Below are 18,852 nucleotides of genomic sequence, written 5' to 3'. Positions count from 1 at the left end.
AGCTTTAGAACATTCAAATACTGATAATTTAAAAATAAAAATCAAATCTTTCAAGAAAACAAATGCGCCACCTGGAATATGTACGCAAACTAGAATCTGAATACAGCCACTGCAAAAAAAAAAAAAAAAAAAAAAAAAAATCAACTGTTCTAATTAAGGATATCGAGACAAAAAAAAGTCCCTTCGGCTACTCCCTTGTTTGCAGTCGGGGTCGCCACAGCAAATCCAAGGTGGATCTGCATGTTGATTTGGCACAAGTTTTACACCGGATGCCCTTCCTGATGCAACTCCACATTACATGGAGAAATGTGACAGGGGTGGGATTTGAACCCGGAACCTTCTGAACTGAAACCAAGTGCATTAACCACTTAGCCACCACCCCTGCATGCAGAAAGTACAAAAAGTGTTAAAAGCAGCACAAAACTGACTCCAATATTTCACTGAAACAAAGCACAATTTGACATTATATCAGACATTCATGACAATGTCACAAATCAAATTCAGATTTCCAGTCAGCTATGTCTAGTCACAAATTGTGCATCATCTTTTTAGGTATGTGGCTTGTATTTTGTCCTAAAGTAAGTCACTCAAACAGGTAAGAAGCTGCAGTAAGGGGTGGGGTCCAAAAAGGAGATCAGGTTCATTTTCATGTGCTGTGTAAACACTGCACAAAGTGATGGGAGTCACACCTGACGGGTCACTCAGACTGACCTCAGAGACACAAAGTGTAGATGGAAGACCAGAGAGCCGAGGCCATTTCAGATCCTGAGGGTACTCAGCGGCACGCAGATAACCCTGGTTCCAAGGAGTCCTCTGTGAAAGGAAGCCAGACCTTCCCTGCCAGTTTCTGATGACACACCACAATCAGCGGAAGACATTTCACAGTCTACAGACAGACTTACTAAATTATTCTAAAGCCTATCTGCGATATATCCATGACATTGAAAATTTAATGCAGAAAAAAATCCAGAGGCCAGATGTACAAACAATGTACAGATACAAATTGTACATTTTCCCCACACAGTGCTATATAAAGGACGAACATGCAGCCAGAATGTGCACACTCTACATATATGTGACAACAGATAGACACGATTTTCCAGCACAAATAGCTTCCAGAACAAATCTGATGTGCAATACCACTTTTCTGCATTTTACCAATACAATCACTTATCTACATAACTTTATCACCACAGGAACCAGAAATTAACATTCATATTAGGGCTGCCACAACTAGTCGACTAGTCATGACTACGTCGACTACTGGAACCATCGACAACTAATTTATTAGTCGACGAGTCGTTTATTTTATTTAAGTCTTTGTTTTTCTCTCAATTCATAGTTTTAGGCAGCGAGCCGTCCTGCCGTCATTTGGACATTCAAATTTTGGGAAAGACGGCCGATTAAAACAGTGGCCGCCTTGTTCAAAGCCGTTTAAAATGCGCAGTTTACCGACGGAGCTGTCGGTGTGTGTGTGTGTGTGTGTGTGTGTGTGTGTGTGTGTGTGCGCGTGTGGAGTCAAGTGGCTGCAGACTGCGAGCGAGGGAACCATCAGTGCGCCTGAGACAGCGAGCGCGGAGCAGAGAGAGGATTTTAACCTGACAGAACATGCGCGGTTCTGATGGCACCATCCTGTTCACACCATGTGCGCGTCGTATACTGAATTTATGAGATCATGAGATGAAATAAATGGTCAAATATCCTTAAAACATCCTTAAAAATGAGAATATATAAATGAAGTGAGCAAAAATTACATATACATGGGTTAAAAATAAAACCTTGATGTGGAGAAGCTGATGTGCAGAGGCACAGACCACAAAAAGCAGGTGAGAACTCTGAACTTTAACAGCTGTTATTTTACAAAGGTATGCATTTATTCAATCTTAAGCTTAATGCAGTGTTCAACCACAAAACGTGACCGATGAGGAGAAAGAAAAATGACTTCATTACACTAAATGAACTGGAGTCAGAATAAAAATACAAGCTGCTGATTTTTGTTATTTTTCAAAGTTATTATAAGCTGCAGCCAAATCAGCCTGCATTGTTCTGTTCAGTTTATATCAAAGTTTACCTGCACATCTGTCTATTTTTTCCTTCTTTATAGGAGTTTGGTGTTTGCATTTGCTCCACACAGTTTTAAAACACAATAAAATGTTCACACTTTTCTTTATAGCAGTTCTGTAATTTCAGAAATGCAACAGAAACAACGACAAATCAGAAAAAGTTGGGATTATATGTAAAATGTAGATGAAAATAAAAATGGTGCACTATTCCCAGTTCCTCCACTCACAGAAGCCAAACATTCTTCCAGAGTTGTGTCTTGGTGGCTGCTCTCACTTGTCTCCTTCCAGCATGGACATTTAGTTTTTGAGAACTGCCTACCTGACACAGATTTACTATAAAGTACCACACTGTTTGTATTTCTGAATGACTGCTGTAAAAGAAATAGTCACTGATTTGGAAATGTTCATGTTTTCATCCCCTGACGTTTCTCAGAAAATGCTGCAGGCATTAATTTAGAAATTATGTATGATCAGACTAGTCGACTAATCGCAAAAATAATCATTGACTAGTCGACTATCAAAACAGTCGTTTGTGGCAGCCCTAACTCCCATATTAGACAATAAATCAATTAATGTGCACAAAGTAGCTCTGGTTGGGCCCCATACAATTTTCAGCCAACAGTGGACTCCACATTATTTTCACTGCTCAAACTACATGGAGATTTTATCTTAATAAAGAGAACAACAGAATCACACCACACCATGTGCTTTTCCATCCTTCTATCATTCCATCCTTCTCCACCTCAGACTGTAAAAAATAAATAAATAAATAATTACAATAGAGCTCCACTTTCCTCCATATTCTTCAGGTAGACTCTCTTCACCAGACTCAATAACAGGGACTAGTGGTTCATGCATGCTACGGAACAACTCTTGCGCTGTTTCTTTCATGCCAGTGAAGTAGTAAAAAAAAAGAAAAAGAAAAAGTCATTCTGTGAAGAAGCACTGAATGAATAATGAGTGTATGGGTGCTAAAAACAGATGTATAGTAGTGACTATGAGGAATGTTGCTTCTTGGGCCTGTAAATGGCACCTTCTAAGTACCTATGGGACAGACTGCATTTGAAATTTACATATACATGGTTACAAAGTGAGACAAGGTTATAATAGAAACTCACCAGTAACTGTCAATAGGGCAGTCACAATTATTACAATATTCGCTAATCGCGATTATTTTTCATATTCTCAATTACTGTGAATTATTTATTTTATCCACAAAGCATAAAATGACTCAGAATCAGACGTCACTGTGCTGCAGCCTCGCCTTAAGGCAGGACAATAACATGGAGGCTGAGGAGCGATCCGTCCTGCCGTTTGGATAAGACGGCCAATTAAAACAGTGGCCATCTTCTTCAAAGCCATGTAAAATGCGGAGTTTACCAAAGGAGCTGTTGGTGTGTGTCTGTGTGTGCGCGCGCGGAGTAAACAGGCTGCAGACTGCGAGGGAGGGGTGGGGGAGAGAGATTCCTGAATGGAGGCGCGACACGCTGCTGAACCATCAGTGCATGCAGCAAGCGCAGAGCAGAGAGAGGATTTTAACCCGAGTGAACATGTTAAAAAAACAAAACCAAAATGTGGAGCTGCCTTTACTTTTCCCTGAACTTTCTCTCCCAATGTGATTCTGCCGTTACTGTCCTGTTCACACCATGTGCGCGTCGTATACTGAATTTATGAATTTAAGAAATTCCTAATCGTGACAGCCCTACTTGTCAATTTGCAAAACAGGGGAGCATATAATGCTTATAATATACGAGGGCTGTCAATAAAGTATAGGTCATTTTTATTTTTTTCAAAAACTATATGGATTTCATTAATATGTTTTTACGTCAGACATGCTTGAACCCTCGTGCGCATGCGTGAGTTTTTCCACGCCTGTTGGTGACGTCATTCGCCTATGAGCACTCCTTGTGGGAGGAGTCGTCCAGCCCCTCGTGGGAATTCCTTTGTCTGAGAAGTTGCTGAGAGACTGGCGCTTTGTTTGATCAAAATTTTTTCTAAACCTGTGAGGCACATCGAAGTGGACACGGTTCGAAAAATTAAGCTGGTTTTCCGTGAAAATTTTAACGGCTGATGAGAGATTTTGAGGTGATACTGTCGATTTAAGGACTTCCCACGGAGCGAGACGTCGCGCAGCGGTCCCAGGCGCCGTTGTCAGCCTGTTTCAAGCTGAAAACCTCCACATTTCAGGCTCTATTGATCCAGGACGTCGTGACAGAACAGAGAAGTTTCAGAAGAAGTCGGTTTCAGCATTTTATCCGGATATTCCACTGTTAAAGGAGATTTTTTTAATGAAAGACGTGCGGACGGGTCCGCGCGTCGGGACGCAGCTGGCGCGGTGCGGCGGCACCGGAAAAACACCTCCGTGTTGATAGCCATCTGTAAAATCCAGGCGGCTTTTGATGGCTTTCAGTGGAGTGAGTATATGAGAAATTGTTTAACAGCTGGACATGTTCCAACTTGTCCTTAAGGCTTCCAACAGAGGTGTTTTTCCTGTGGCTGAGCGTCGCGGTGGCTGCGAGCTGACGCTGCAATCCGCCCGCACGTCTTTCATTAAAAAAAAATCTCCTTTAACAGTGGAATATCCGGATAAAATGCTGAAACCGACTTCTTCTGAAACTTCTCTATTCTCTCACGACGTCCTAGATCAATAGAGCCTGAAATGTGGAGGTTTTCAGCTTGAAACACGCTGACGACGGCGCCTGGGACCGCTGCGCGACGTCTCACTCCGTGGGAAGTCCTTAAAGCGACAGTATCACCTCAAAATCTCTCATCAGCCGTTAAAATGTTCACGGAAAACCAGCTTAAGTTTTCGAACCGTGTCCACTTCGATGTGCCTCACAGGTTTAGAAAAAATTTTGATCAAACAAAGCGCCAGTCTCTCAGCAACTTCTCAGACAAAGGAATTCCCACGAGGGGCTGGACGACTCCTCCCACAAGGAGTGCTCACAGGCGAATGACGTCACCGACAGGCGTGGAAAAACTCACGCATGCGCACGAGGGTTCAAGCATGTCTGACGTAAAAACATATGAATGAAATCCATATAGTTTTTGAAAAAAAATAAAAAAAGACCTATACTTTATTGACAGACCTCGTATATTAAATTATTAATCTCATAACTCTGCACTCCTTTGACTGAAATCATTGTCAAGACTGATTTTCTCCTTGTATCCACCTTATGACATAAACAAAACTAGCTTCAACAGCCACAAAATCACCAAGGTTTATCCAGATTTTGTAAAACTACTGCCGAAGAATCGACCGTGAATCCTAGCAATCCATTTAATCACACTGGCAGTGACAGACATTGTTTTTGGTTCATCAAATGGCCATGTGGACAATAATGCCAGACATGTATCTGCAATACTTACTCCTTTTTAAATACCCTAAACATTAACCTGGAATGAATCATTTGCAGTGAAACCAATCAAAGAGGGGAAGCAATATCAGTTCAGCGACAGTTTTGGTTTGTTGTCCAGTAATCTACATGCTAAGAGAAGCACACACACAAAGTTTCAAAGTGTGAGAGAGACTAAAAGTAACAGGGACACTCAAAGAGATTACGAATGTGCAAGTGAGCAATCAAACATGTATGCAACCTAAAGGTGATCAACCAGCAAGGAAATCCGCATGCTGGTGGCCTTGGACCTTCTCAACAGCAGAAAACATCACACATAACTGAGTCATCAAGTACACAATGACACAATACAGCTGCCCTACTTCCTGGTATGACATCATGTCCCCTGTTCACTCTGAGAAAGCTCATGCAGTCCTTGCGGTTCCTTCCTGCTCTCTGAAACCAGTGGGCAGCTAGACAGGAAAGGGACAACCAGAGTGGAAATATAGATGTCCTGATGGGAGCCAGCCCATACATGGCTTGCACTTGGTGCCAATATGGATACTTTAGACATGAGAGTTAGTGCAGTTCATTTTATTGGAGAAACACAATGGCAAACCAACCAAGTTAAACCAGCGTTAATACATGTTTATTACTGCAAGAATGGAATGTCCAAAATATGTAAGAACAACCACCCTGCATACAGAGTAACACAATGTCTTTTGTACAGTAAGCTTATAAGTGCAGTGACAAATCTTTTGAATAATAGTAACAAAAAGGAGGGACTCTACATTGTATGATACAACATAATTAGACAAAACCACAATCTTTAAAAAAAAGTGTATGGCCGTCCCTACACGCTGTAAGGAGTGTTTGAGGCATGCTGCCAATGAAAGCTTTGCAGGGTGGGGCACAAATCAGCTGCATCTGAACAGCTGGCCAATGCAAGCGAACACAGAGGCTGGGATTCAGAAAAGGTCAGGCAGCCCCAACCCCCCCATGTTTGCTGACTGCAAGCTCTGCTTTCATTCAGCTGCCCAGCCATCACCAAACAGATGAGGAGATCAACAGGAAACAAAAAGCAGGAAATGATGGAAGAAAAGCAGGAAAACAGGATACGTATTAATGTATTACAAACAAAAGCACTTCGTTGTGTATAGTTTTCACCAGCCGACAAGTTTTCCGCCACAATAAGCTCTGAAATATTTATGCATGTGAACAAGCAGAATAAGTACACCGACACTTAAAATTTTAAAACCTAATACATTGTTATACATGCTTTGTTACACTGACAACCACATAAATACTTTTATTACACCGTGAAAGAAGTAAAGCACAGATCATTGTGAAGCGCTAACAATTATTCAGCTCCCGTCGTTGAGTTGTTCTTTAATCCGCAAGATAGTCATAAGCCTAATATTCACATATTTTTAAAATTAGATGATAAAATATTCAAGTTATTCTTTAAGCCTAAAGTATTCTGCACCACATTAGTCATTTCTTTTATGGCTGAATTACATTTTATTTCACAGCCAGGTCTTTAGAGAATACAGAGATAGCCTGAGTGAAAGAGAAGGGGCATATGGTAGCTGCTACGGTTTACATTAGGACTCAGGATACAGTGTACTTTCCCCGGTTAATTCCTCCCCTGGCTGCAGGTCATGGAGGGGTCTCCATTTCAGCTAAAATGGGTCACCAAACAAGGAGAAAATCAAACCCAACACAAACGTCTGTCTACTTCTCTTGATCATATATATTATCAGGAAGAAACTAAAACTTTGTTGCAGCTTTGTCACAGTGAACAGTGACAATGGTACATCAGTTGCAGCAAGTTCAGTAATCTTACATTTCTTGAGGTTCATCTCAAACATATTTTTGATTTTAGGATTAACCCATATTTTGAGCAGCAGTCTTGTATGACTAATAATACTTTGCCATAATTGTTCAAACACTGTAAAAATGTCAGGCACGTTGTGCTGTGTAACTGGGTTCCACTGCAGCCCCAGTTCACATTTATCATGACGGATCATCTTCAAAGGAGAAGGGTTTTGCTACCATGTTGAAAAGGTGTTTCAACAATGCTGACACCTTGACAAAAAAAAGGGTAATTTAATCTTCTCTCCCCCGGATAAGCAGGGCTCCACATTTCCCAAGTAGGGCTACACTGCAGAACGTGACAGACTTCCCAAACGGAGTTAATGCAATTTGGACTCTGACCACACATTTGAAGAGATGCAACCTCTCTGACATACTTCCTGCAAAAGAAGTGCATTACTATACAATAAAAACATATTTGTAATATCTGTTTAAAATGTACAAGCTGCAAATCATGCAAAATGTGAGAAATCCAACTCCGACTAACTAGTAGGAGGACTGGGCCCCCTGAGGTATGTTTGGTATGCCATTATACAGCACCACACATGTCACTTCTGCTTGTAATAGTCAATTTCCTTAGTAAGGTTTGACGAACAAGTAAACCCTTCAGCACCCCAAAGGTTTCTGACCGCATTTACTATGACTTTCAATTATTCTTGTTAGGCGGGTATAAAATAAAGGATCTCCTCGAATATCTTCAGAGCAGATACATATATATTTATATAAATATATGTACAGTTATATACAAGTATAAATCTAAAGTTAGCTGACTGCACAGCATGTGTTGCCGTTAGCCTGTTTTGTTCATTATGTCAGGTAACACATGTTCAGTAGGGCTGAAAGGATTAGTCGAGTAATTCGAATAATTTGATTATAAAAAATGTTCGAGGCAAATTCTGTGCTTCGTTTAACGTTGTAGTACATATGCCAGGCCTGTGTGTGGCGCTGTAACGTCCCCAGAAAAACAAACAGAAGAAGACTAGAGCAAGCGCTAATCAAATTAGCACAATAGCTACAGCTTTCCAACGCGACAAACAGAATGAAATAAAGTATTGTATGAAAAAGACGGTCCACGCTGATCATCTGAAATAGTTTACTGTGCATTTAAAGCAAAACAGTGTTTTGTTTTTTTTAAAACAACACAGTTTCGTCCACTGGCCGCTCTACGTGTGGCGGTCGGCTGCTGCCTCTCTCTACCCAGTGTGAGCGGCTCAGCACTGCCCTCACACAGCTCCGTCCCAGCCACAGAGTCTCTGGAAGAAGTCCACGCTTTCTTCTGCGTTTTGTTTAGATTCGTAGTAAGTGTTTCGCTTTTTAATTTTCGCTTTTTTTGGCAACACACAATGCTTCACAAAAACGGGAACTCAAATAAAATAATAATAATAAAAAACAGTGACTGCGAGGCTGCATGTTCAACCTCCAGCTGAAAATGAAATGCATTGGCTGAATCGCAGTGTTAAAAAGAAATTCATGCAGGGACCCAGTCCACCACATTAATAAATCAATCAATCAATAAATAAAAATGGTTGCATTTTACAAGTTGGGAAAACAAAAGAACAGAAAGCCACAACCCATCACCATTTGAGCAAAATGTCAAGACTTTGGCCTAACTTTGGCTGAGCTCCTGACACCAGGAAAGATCCAAAACTTGATGTGAAAACATAAATAATTACCCAGGAAAACAGAAAGGGATACACTAAATTTGACAATCTCCATGATGACGCAGTGACACTGTGCCATTACTTAGGGAGAGCCCTGGACTGTTAATGTTTTAAAAAGCAAAAGTACTTTTTATCTGATTACTCGATTAATCGCCAGAATAATCGATAGAATACTCGATTACAAAAATAATCGATAGCTGCAGCCCTAATGTTCAGTTAAAGATTCTGTCCATGCAATAAAGTCCTGGTGGCATTCCAAACAGCTTTTATAAGCAGCGGTCTAATAATGGTTTGATGCTTTTTACATTAGCAAACAAAATAAAACTATGCTGCCATGACACAAGTTCTGCTTATAAAATGAGCAACTCATCCAACCGTGAACCAGCTGAAATAGCTTCAGAGAAGGGAGTACCCACAGTGCATGCTAGTAAACCATCACTACATTTGTCTGCTTCACACAGCAGCAGAGTAGAGGGCAACCTGTTTATGTGCTTCTGCAGGAAATCATGCCAACTGCAAAATAATCCACACCTTTATCCCACACAAGAGAGTGGTCAACTATGAACAAATATGCTGTTGATGAACTATGGAATACACTTAAAAACTCATTTGTCACTATATTTATCCTGCAAAGTAATTACAAAACAATGTCCACTGAAATTAAAACTCGATATTGGAGATTTGTGGAGACGTGTTTACACATTGCAACTGTGTAAAAAACTGACAGTTTAGTCAAATTGTCACACAAAATCTATCACAATAGAGACAAAAAAAACTGATGTGTAACAGCAAAACAGACAGTGCTGAGAGCGAGTGCTTTTATCACTATGTACATTATAAGATAGCCACTAGCCATTTATTGTTACAGAAACAAATCCCATGAGAAGCGCTTTTTATTTTTAAGAAAACACTGCGATGATGTGCAAAGATTAAGGAGATATCTGAGCCCTCTCAGTGCTTTTCTACCAGACAAAACAACAAAAAATGTTAGTGACACAAAATGCACCCACAGCCAGTTAGTCTGCAGTTTTTGGCTTGTACGTCAACGTACACACCCATTTCCTACAAGAAATGTACCTTTACAAACATTTTAGATGTTTGCTGCCCTGCAAAATAATGTGACAGCTTGTATTGAATTATTTCAGTAAGCTACAAGGCAGGCTAAGTTCTATGGCTTTGTTAAGGCAGATAAATATTTTTGGCACAATTAGATATATACACAGTTATATTATTTTTTGTTAATAAATATTCTAAACTTTAAATTTTGATTTCTTCATGCATTATATTCTTCAAATTGGCAGTATTATCAAAACATGTCACGATAAATATCAAATCAAATAAATTTTATTTATATAGCGCCAAATCACAACAAACAGTTGCCCCAAGGCACCTTATATTGTAAGGCAAGGTCATACAATAATTACGGAAAATCCCCAACTGTCAAAACGACCCCCTGTGAGCAAGCACTTGGCAACAGTGGGAAGGAAAAACTCCCTTTTAACAGGAAGAAACCTCCAGCAGAACCAGGCTCAGGGAGGGGCAGTCTTCTGCTGGGACTGGTTGGGGCTGAGGGAGAGAACCAGGAAAAAGACATGCTGTGGAAGGGAGCAGAGATCAATCACTAATGATTAAATGCAGAGTGGTGCATACAGAGCAAAAAGAGAAAGAAACACTCAGTGCATCATGGGAACCCCCCAGCAGTCTAAGTCTATAGCAGCATAACTAAGGGATGGTTCAGGGTCACCTGATCCAGCCCTAACTATAAGCTTTAGCAAAAAGGAAAGTTTTAAGCCTAATCTTAAAAGTAGAGAGGGTGTCTGTCTCCCTGATCTGAATTGGGAGCCGGTTCCACAGGAGAGGAGCCTGAAAGCCTCCCATTCTACTCTTACAAACCCCAGGAACTACAAGTAAGCCTGCAGTCTGAGAGCGAAGTGCTCTATTGGGGTGATATGGTACTATGAGGTCCCTAAGATAAGATGGGACCTGATTATTCAAAACCTTATAAGTAAGAAGAAGAATTTTAAATTCTATTCTAGAATTAACAGGAAGCTAATGAAGAGAGGCCAATATGGGTGAGATATGCTCTCTCCTTCTAGTCCCTGTTAGCACTCTATCTGCAGCATTTTGAATTAACTGAAGGCTTTTCAGGGAACTTTTAGGACAACCTGATAATAATGAATTACAATATCGACACTGATTAATGCGGGGTCAGTGATTCTATTTTTGCCATATTGCCCAAACCTAATCATCTGTCAATATTACAACAACAGATGGTTTGTTTTTGACTACTGATTATTATGGTGGTAATGCTGGAGGAGGATCAACCCCAAACTATTAACGTCATCTACTAATGTCTAAAAAAAATGAATGTACTGAAATAAATCTAAACTTCAGGTCACCAAAGGGTATAAGGTCATGTATTTAAAGGATCGTGCTGTGAGGCTGTTGTTTCGGCTGCAATCAAGTAGGTTAAGTATTAAGTTAAATGCTACCACCTGTGCTAACCGTTTCATGGGAACAAAGCATGATGCGTAAGCTGCATTTGATATAGGCTTCTCTCATCTTAATAATAAAATATTTAGGCTCTAGCACTAGACACTTTGTAAGCCAAACGATGTAAACAAATAAGATCACGCATATTGAAGATAACCGATAATAAAAATTACATTTTGGATAGATGTTCTAGAACCAGTTTAGCTTTATTGCTATTACCACAGGTAAGATTCTCAACTTACACTACTACTAGAGCACAAAAACAAGCAACAACTAAACCTCTGTACATCATCATGTTTTATGGGTTTGTCATTTCTAAACCATTTGTATTTTCTATGTCATTTACGCAAAAAAAAAAAAAAAAAAGACCTGACTGAAAAATGCAACAAAAGCCTGTTGGTATAAAAACATACCAAAGGCAGCATTGATGACAAACTTTTAAATATGCAGTCAAGTGTAGAAAGCGGTTTTACAAGTCAACACCTGCAGTGTAGTGAGACCAGATTAATGGACAACACATCAGCTTGGTGCGAGCACCAATGAGCCATAACCAGTATGAATTATACGAATACATGCTGCTTGGCACAGCATGTAGACAGGCAGCCCCCCCATCCCCCAAAAAGCCAAAATTCAGTGTTTCACAAGCACCACTGTATTTTAGCTTGGAATGGGTTATCTTCATGACAGTTAATTGACAAATTTTGCAGCTGCAGCAAAATTTACCACCATTTGACAAACAAATGTGCATCCTGGCTGTTAATTATTAAAGACATCAAACTGCTTCCTGTTGTGCTGCCTGAAAATGTGTTAAAATAAATAAATCAAAGCAGCACACTTCACAAAAAGCTTTCGCAATCTTCCTCATTCTAGTTTCTTGCTATTTCTTACTTACAGAAAAAAATAATCAAATCTGAATGACTTCTCAAATGTGATTTTGCACTTCTATTTTAATTAGGTTAAACTGATGTGGACTACTTTAAAAATGTTATATTAAAAAGTGAAATCTGGTTCATTAAATTGCTTTTACACACGTAACTGCTGCAAATATTTTTCACTGGTTTTAAAATGTAAAATAGTAGTAAAATGGGCTTCAAGTGGCTTCACTACGGTCGGTCACATGGGGAGAAACTGGCTTTACATACTTTAAACAGTCCCACACAAAGGACAGACTGATTCAAGAGTTTTTAATACAAATCGACAAAAAAAAAAAAAAAAAATTTGAATTCAGATTGTTATTTCTGAACTGTTTAAACAGCACTAAATTGGATTTACATGGGCTACACCTAAATTTAACTGGCTGTGATGACTGTCAGAGCCCGGATGAATATGTTTGGATTGTAGACCATTACTGTAACATGAAGGTACGTACATAGGCTTTGGAATGTTTTGTTAGCAGTAGGGATGAGTACTGATAATATTTTATCGATATCATTATCAATTCTGCTTATCAATCCGACTTCTTATCGATTCCGTTATCGATATCTCTTGTGAATTTTCTGTGTACTAAAAGTAGGCTTTACAGGTTTTCTATGTCAACAACATTTTATTGAGTCTTAAAGTAAATAAATATGAAACTGGTCACTGGATCCTTAAACTCTGGACATAAATAAACTCTATATTGTGGATCCTTGATCTCTGGACATAAATAGAAATTTAAAAAAATCTGTAGTTTTTGTCAAAAGCATTTCCTTTCAGACATTACTGGCATGAATCTCACTCCATACCTCTGAATTGAGCTCTTGCAGATGGCTGTGCTGCACATCAGCATCAATTTAATTCATAAAGAACACAGGACGTCTCATTTTGGGAGGAAAAAAATGTTTAATCGACTGTAGTTTATTGTCTGTATTACAAGGTAGGAAAGAGGCGTCATTTTATTTCAAGCAGCAATTTGCTTTGAAGTTATTAATTCTGACCGGACTCCAACATGACTCGGCAGAGAGCCATGGAGCGTTTAGAGCTATCCCAATGGAACAGAGGACTATTCTCGTTTCTTGACTGCAACAAGACAAGAATCTCTCAGTTAGTGACTTGAATCTGCACAAAAGTGACTCAGGATTGACATATTTTAATGGTTTTGAGAGGGGTTAAGAAGCGGACTTGCTGCTTCTGAAGAGCAGCGAATCTAAGAACCAATGAAGCAGTGGATCAAAGCACTGTTTCATTGGTTCAAGCTTCAAAGCGGAGTCATGCTGCTGAAGTGGTTGATTACAGAGCGTAGAGAAATGATCATTTTCCCAACAAACACCCTCAAAAACAACAGTCGCTCCAAAGGACCGATAAGGGAACCATTAAGCAAAAGGGCTATTGATGTTGGTGGATCATATCATTTCTTAACGATACCCGAAAAGAACCAGTTCTCGATACCCAACCCTAGTTAGCAGCTATGTTTATTAGCTGTCTCTGTCACCGTCTTTCAGTTTCCATTTTATGTTGTTCTCTGGAAGTCTTCTGCATTTTTTTTCAGCTCCATAATGTTAATAATAGCATACAGAGCACACAAGTATAGTTTGACCCGAGAAAGGTGTGGGTTAAAATTCCAACATGTTTCTAGACAAAGCCAATTTTGATCAAATTGTCTATACAAGATTGTGAATCCTTTGTTTTAATAATAAGTAATCCCACTGCAGAATAAAATTATGACTTCATCAAAATATTACTGCCTTAGACTTAATTTCTGATATTTCACAGGCAAAAATAATTCACAGATACTTGACAGTTTAATTGAGAGTGAAAATAATCATTAATTGCAGGCCTTGTCTGCTCTATTATTAAATTGTATCTATCCATGTTCCTGCCTGCAAGGGCAATGATTTGCATCTGCACTACTTTAAAGTGCCGTCTTTCAAGGCTTTAAAAGCAAACCATCCAGACATGCTGTGGCAGCTAGCTGGGCCTCAATGCCAGATTAATAAAAAAAAAAAAAAGGTGAGTTGTTCACATTCCTTGTTCAAGCATAAACCAAACCCCCGATGACACACAAACAGACCACAAATGATTAGACTGTTTGTGTGCAGTCCTCCTGCAGACTTTTCCTACAACTCAAAGCTAATTCATCAATGAATTGATGGAATTAATTAATTCATCATTAATTAACTGACGGGATCGTTATTGCTTATTCTGATAACTGATAAGTCACTTAATATATTTAAATGATTGAAAAACACAAAAATCAGAGGGCAGTAGTCTTTTCAACTTAACTCAAATTATATCCATGTAACAACAAACCAGAAGCCAGGGTTATTCAACAAGCATCAACACAAAGGTTCAGAAACAAGAAAACAAATTTCAACACAAAACAGTTGCAAAAAAACAAAAGCAGGTCACAGCAGAGGGATTCCAATGGCTGTCTCTGCAAAACCACCTCAATCCAACCTACATCAGAAACTGAAGTGCAATGCTTACTTTGGATGAACATCTAAATTTCATACTTTCAAAGTTTTGAGTAATCCTGTCTGAGCCCCATCAAATTAAGATGATTAATGCTTCTGCATGACACACCACAGGGATCCTGGTGACATCTGCGCAAGTATCCCAGTCTGCAGAGTCTCTCACCAAAGCTTACATACACATCTCCAAAACTTGCAAGAGTCCTAGTAATGCAAGACTGCAGGAGCTTAGAATGCCTGACTTGCTGAAGGCAACTGTGGCCAACGAGGACAGGCGAGACTGTCTCATTTGGGACCTGTTCACTTGGGCTCGTACCAGGCAACACAGACGGCTGCTGGAGTGACGCAAATACATGTAAATTGATGATAACTGGACAAATATAGAGAAAGAGGAGAAAGTGGGCATGAAAAACTTTGAAGGGCACATGAAAAATGTGTTTATTTTCTTGATTGTGAGGGTGTGACAGTGGATTTGTCTGAGTCACAATGACTTTTCACATCAGACTTAAAGCAAATATCCAGTGGGTGTAGTGAGTGCATCCGTTCACACTGAACAACAGCACTGCGCAGATATGACGTCAGCATCACATGACCTACCCTAACAACCATTAGCTCGGGCTCTAAACAATCAAGCAACAAAGCAACGATAACTGTGGCAGCAATCAAGAAGCACTTTCTGGGACATGAAAAACTCAATCTAGGGATCAGCGGATATTATTGATAAACCAATGTGTTGGTTGGGCTCTATTTGTATATGACTGTTTGAAGCCAGTGCACTAGGCACGTTACTAAGGAAGTAAGATCACACAAAACTCCCCATTAAAACAGCCCATTGAGAAGGTGAGGCCTTAAATTAGACCAAGTCATTGCAGTTTAATTTTTGTAACATTCACCAACAACAGCAAAAAAAGGAAAAGGAAATTCAAACAACTCTGCCACTTCCGGTGTAATGTGGTGGGGTCTAGCAATGGAGAAGGTTCCACATGACTGATCTGCACATGTGTGACAACTGTCAACACTGATAATGCTGAAACCATATGCATTGACAACCCCAATTTAACTTACCTGTTGCTTCTTGGTGGTCTGAGTAATATATACATTTGCATCAAAATATCATAAGTAGAAAAACATGTTGAATCACAGGTCTTGAACCTTTACCATGGCAGCAATTTTGGTGAGGGCTTCCAGTGGTGGAGGTTCCAACCTCGTATTTGGCAAGTTACTCAGAACACAAAGTAGCAACAGGTAAGTTAAACTAGGCTTGTGAGTGCATATGTTCCACTATATTAGTATAACATTAGTATTTGATAAATTAAAGACTCACACTACTGTAAAAAAAAAAAGTCATTGTGTTTCTGTGAAAGGTGCAAAAATTTGGAATAACTGTTCTGATGGCATTAAATTATCTGTTACAGTATGAGGAGTTAGGTTAACTGAGTTTGTTACTGGTTTCTTTGATTACACACAGTTGTTTGGCTGTGTTGAGATATTTGGTTCACTGATTAATCTTTATTGTCTGTACTTGTTTTTTCTTTAGTTTTTTTTCCTTTTTGGTACTCGTGGTTATGAGTGTTTGCGTGTGTATAATATATATATATATATATATATATGTATGTGTGTATTGTAAATGATAAAGGACTGGGTGTTTATAAGCTCTTTGCTTCTGCCTACACTTTCGGCCACACAAACTGGGAAATTGAGTTTTTTCGTTTTTGATTCACAAGTTTTTTGTTAGGCCGCGGCTACGGGTACGGACATGAATCTACAGAGACCGTTCTGAAGATACGGAGGGTATTCCCCGGTGACGTCATGTCTTACCGACCAATCAGAATGCGCAAATATGTCCGTACCCATGCGCACCTGTCATTATTGTATGCGTCGCTTAAGGCTTAAAGCCTTTGAAACAATCCCTGTAAGCCTTAACTTTCACAGTCCGCTAATGCTACTGTATACGAAATTCAGTGGGAGCAGTGTGAATTTGGTAGTTGGAATTTTTGCCCCCCGTTTGACCCACGCATGCGCAGATGCGTTGCGCACTTCAGTTATTCTCCTCGGTCTGTACCTTTAGCAGTCCCACGGAAGATACATACATATTCTTAGCCACTTCATTTTTGTATGTTTTGTGTGTGTGTGTCTCGAATAAATCCATTCATTCATTCTACATTAATGTTGGCAATTGTCGCGTATGCACAGGTTGGTCATCAAGAACCCAAACCATGTTGCACGAGAACACGACTGGTAGTCCAGGTCCAATTCAGAAATAGCTCAAATTTGCAAATTGTGTGTAACAAAAACACTTTCAAAACAAGAAAAGAGGAGCTCCTTTGATGAATGATTGGCACAAAACCTGAAAAAGTGTAATTCACAGTCAAACACATTCATGCAATAACACAAAGAAGCCCTTTCCCACAGTGCTGTACGTTTTTAACCTCAGACTAAAACTGTTAATTACACAAAAATGCAGTGGAGTTGCTTTTAGCTTTTTGGAGGGTTAGAGAGAAAAGAAAGACTACTGCTGTAAAATGAATGTGATGGCGAAGGGAGGGCGAGTGCACCACAAACACACGATTAGCCTGTATCATCTTACCAAAAAAAAAAACACAACACACACAGAAAGCACAGGAGGACAAACAACATACATGTGTCGTCTTACCCCAATCCAAGAACTCCAGAATGTTTTTCTCCCTGCGGAGCGGAGAGTTGTTGCACTCATCGTACAGACACACCAGGATGTCCAGCAGGGTCTCCACACTCAGACACTGGCCGTTAGCCTGAGCCGGCCCGTCCAGGATCAGCTTCTCCAGCTTCTTCAAACGCACCTCTCCGGACATGATTGCTGATTTGTGAACTCCAGAGACGGACGGGAACGAACGAGCACCTCCCCGGCCTGCGAGTTAGCACAGAGGGGCCTGCAAAGAAGTTCCCTCACCGCGAATATTTATTCTAAACAATAACTTTAACCGGCTAATTCCAGGTTACACCTGATCTAATCATGATCTCCATCTCGAGATCCAGTTTATGGGATAACATGTGCAACATTTCCCCATTTTGTGATCCTGATCCCCACAGGGCACATAAGAAAAGAAGCCCAGACCCCGGCTGCTCCGGGCCGCCTGATTGTGGTTCCAATCCCTGGCAGCTGCTCCGGTTTTCGCCTCTAAACTTTAAAGGCGAGAGCTTCCCATGAGGTGTCGTGGCAGATTTTTTGTATTTCCCATTCTTGCAGCAGTCACTCCCCCCCACCTCAGAGGGAAAAAAAAGGAGATCTGCAATGCTACAAAGCCCCGGTGCCCCTCCTCTGCTCCAGGAATCAAGTTAGCACGGCGCTAGCTTAGCTATATCCAGCTAGCTAGCGAGCTAACCATAGCCTTACTTTTCTCCCCACCTTAACGCCAACACTGCGCCGCTTTTCCATACGGAAACTTAAATAATACAAAACCTTCGCACCGCTATGATAAAACCCGACCACCTTCAACAACACGGCTAGTCGCTTTTTTTTTTCCTCCAAATGTAAGAAAAAAAATTATCCCTTGTTTTCCCAACTCAATGTTGCCAGGTATGTCCGAGAAATCCCATTATTCGTCCGGAAACTATTTCGTTACAGTCGAGAAAAAAAAGACGATCGGGTAAGACGTTTAAGCAGTAAAACTTAAATAAAAAAAAATGCACGTCTGTTTCACGTCAAAGAGAAGGCTGTGGTCTGGTGTAGCTTATTCCAAATACGGGACGCAACCTAAATTCCCCTCTGTCCTTTCCTTTGCCTTGACTCTGCCTCCCCCCGCCGCTCCGTCGCGTCTTCCCAATGTTGCCAGGTAACGCGACAAAAGCAAGCAACAGTGTCTGTTAAAATGGCTACAACTACAAATCTATGGACAAGCTCACAAACTGATCCTCCCCCTGCTGTGCCAGTTATGTCCCATTAAATACACCACACCGGATTTATTTTCCTTCACGCACATCTTCACATGGTGTACTAACACTGTGTTAAACTTTATTGAAATCCAACTGTTTTATTAGGAACTGCATTATACAGAAA

At 40.1% G+C, this 18,852-nt stretch overlaps 1 protein-coding gene across 3 annotated transcripts in view; it reads right to left on the bottom strand.

Moving 5' to 3' along the window:
• The window catches only part of cdc42bpab (CDC42 binding protein kinase alpha (DMPK-like) b), a 106,302-nt gene extending 87,707 nt beyond the window's left edge, over positions 1-18,595 (bottom strand). For 2 of the 3 annotated variants that reach the window (XM_034161872.1, XM_034161871.1), the window contains exon 1: positions 17,470-18,595. In XM_034161872.1, the coding sequence (XP_034017763.1) occupies positions 17,470-17,647 (178 nt within the window). In that variant the 5' untranslated portion in view covers positions 17,648-18,595. The remainder of the gene's footprint in view (positions 1-17,469) is intronic. The other variant, XM_034161870.1, reaches the window with a different exon arrangement.
• Between the last annotated feature and the right edge of the window lie 257 nt (positions 18,596-18,852).

This window comes from Thalassophryne amazonica, chromosome 21 (genome assembly GCF_902500255.1).
Source record: "Thalassophryne amazonica chromosome 21, fThaAma1.1, whole genome shotgun sequence".
NCBI lineage: Eukaryota > Metazoa > Chordata > Actinopteri > Batrachoidiformes > Batrachoididae > Thalassophryne > Thalassophryne amazonica.
Note: the sequence above shows the minus strand (reverse complement) of the source record. Positions and strands in the feature narration are given on the sequence as shown.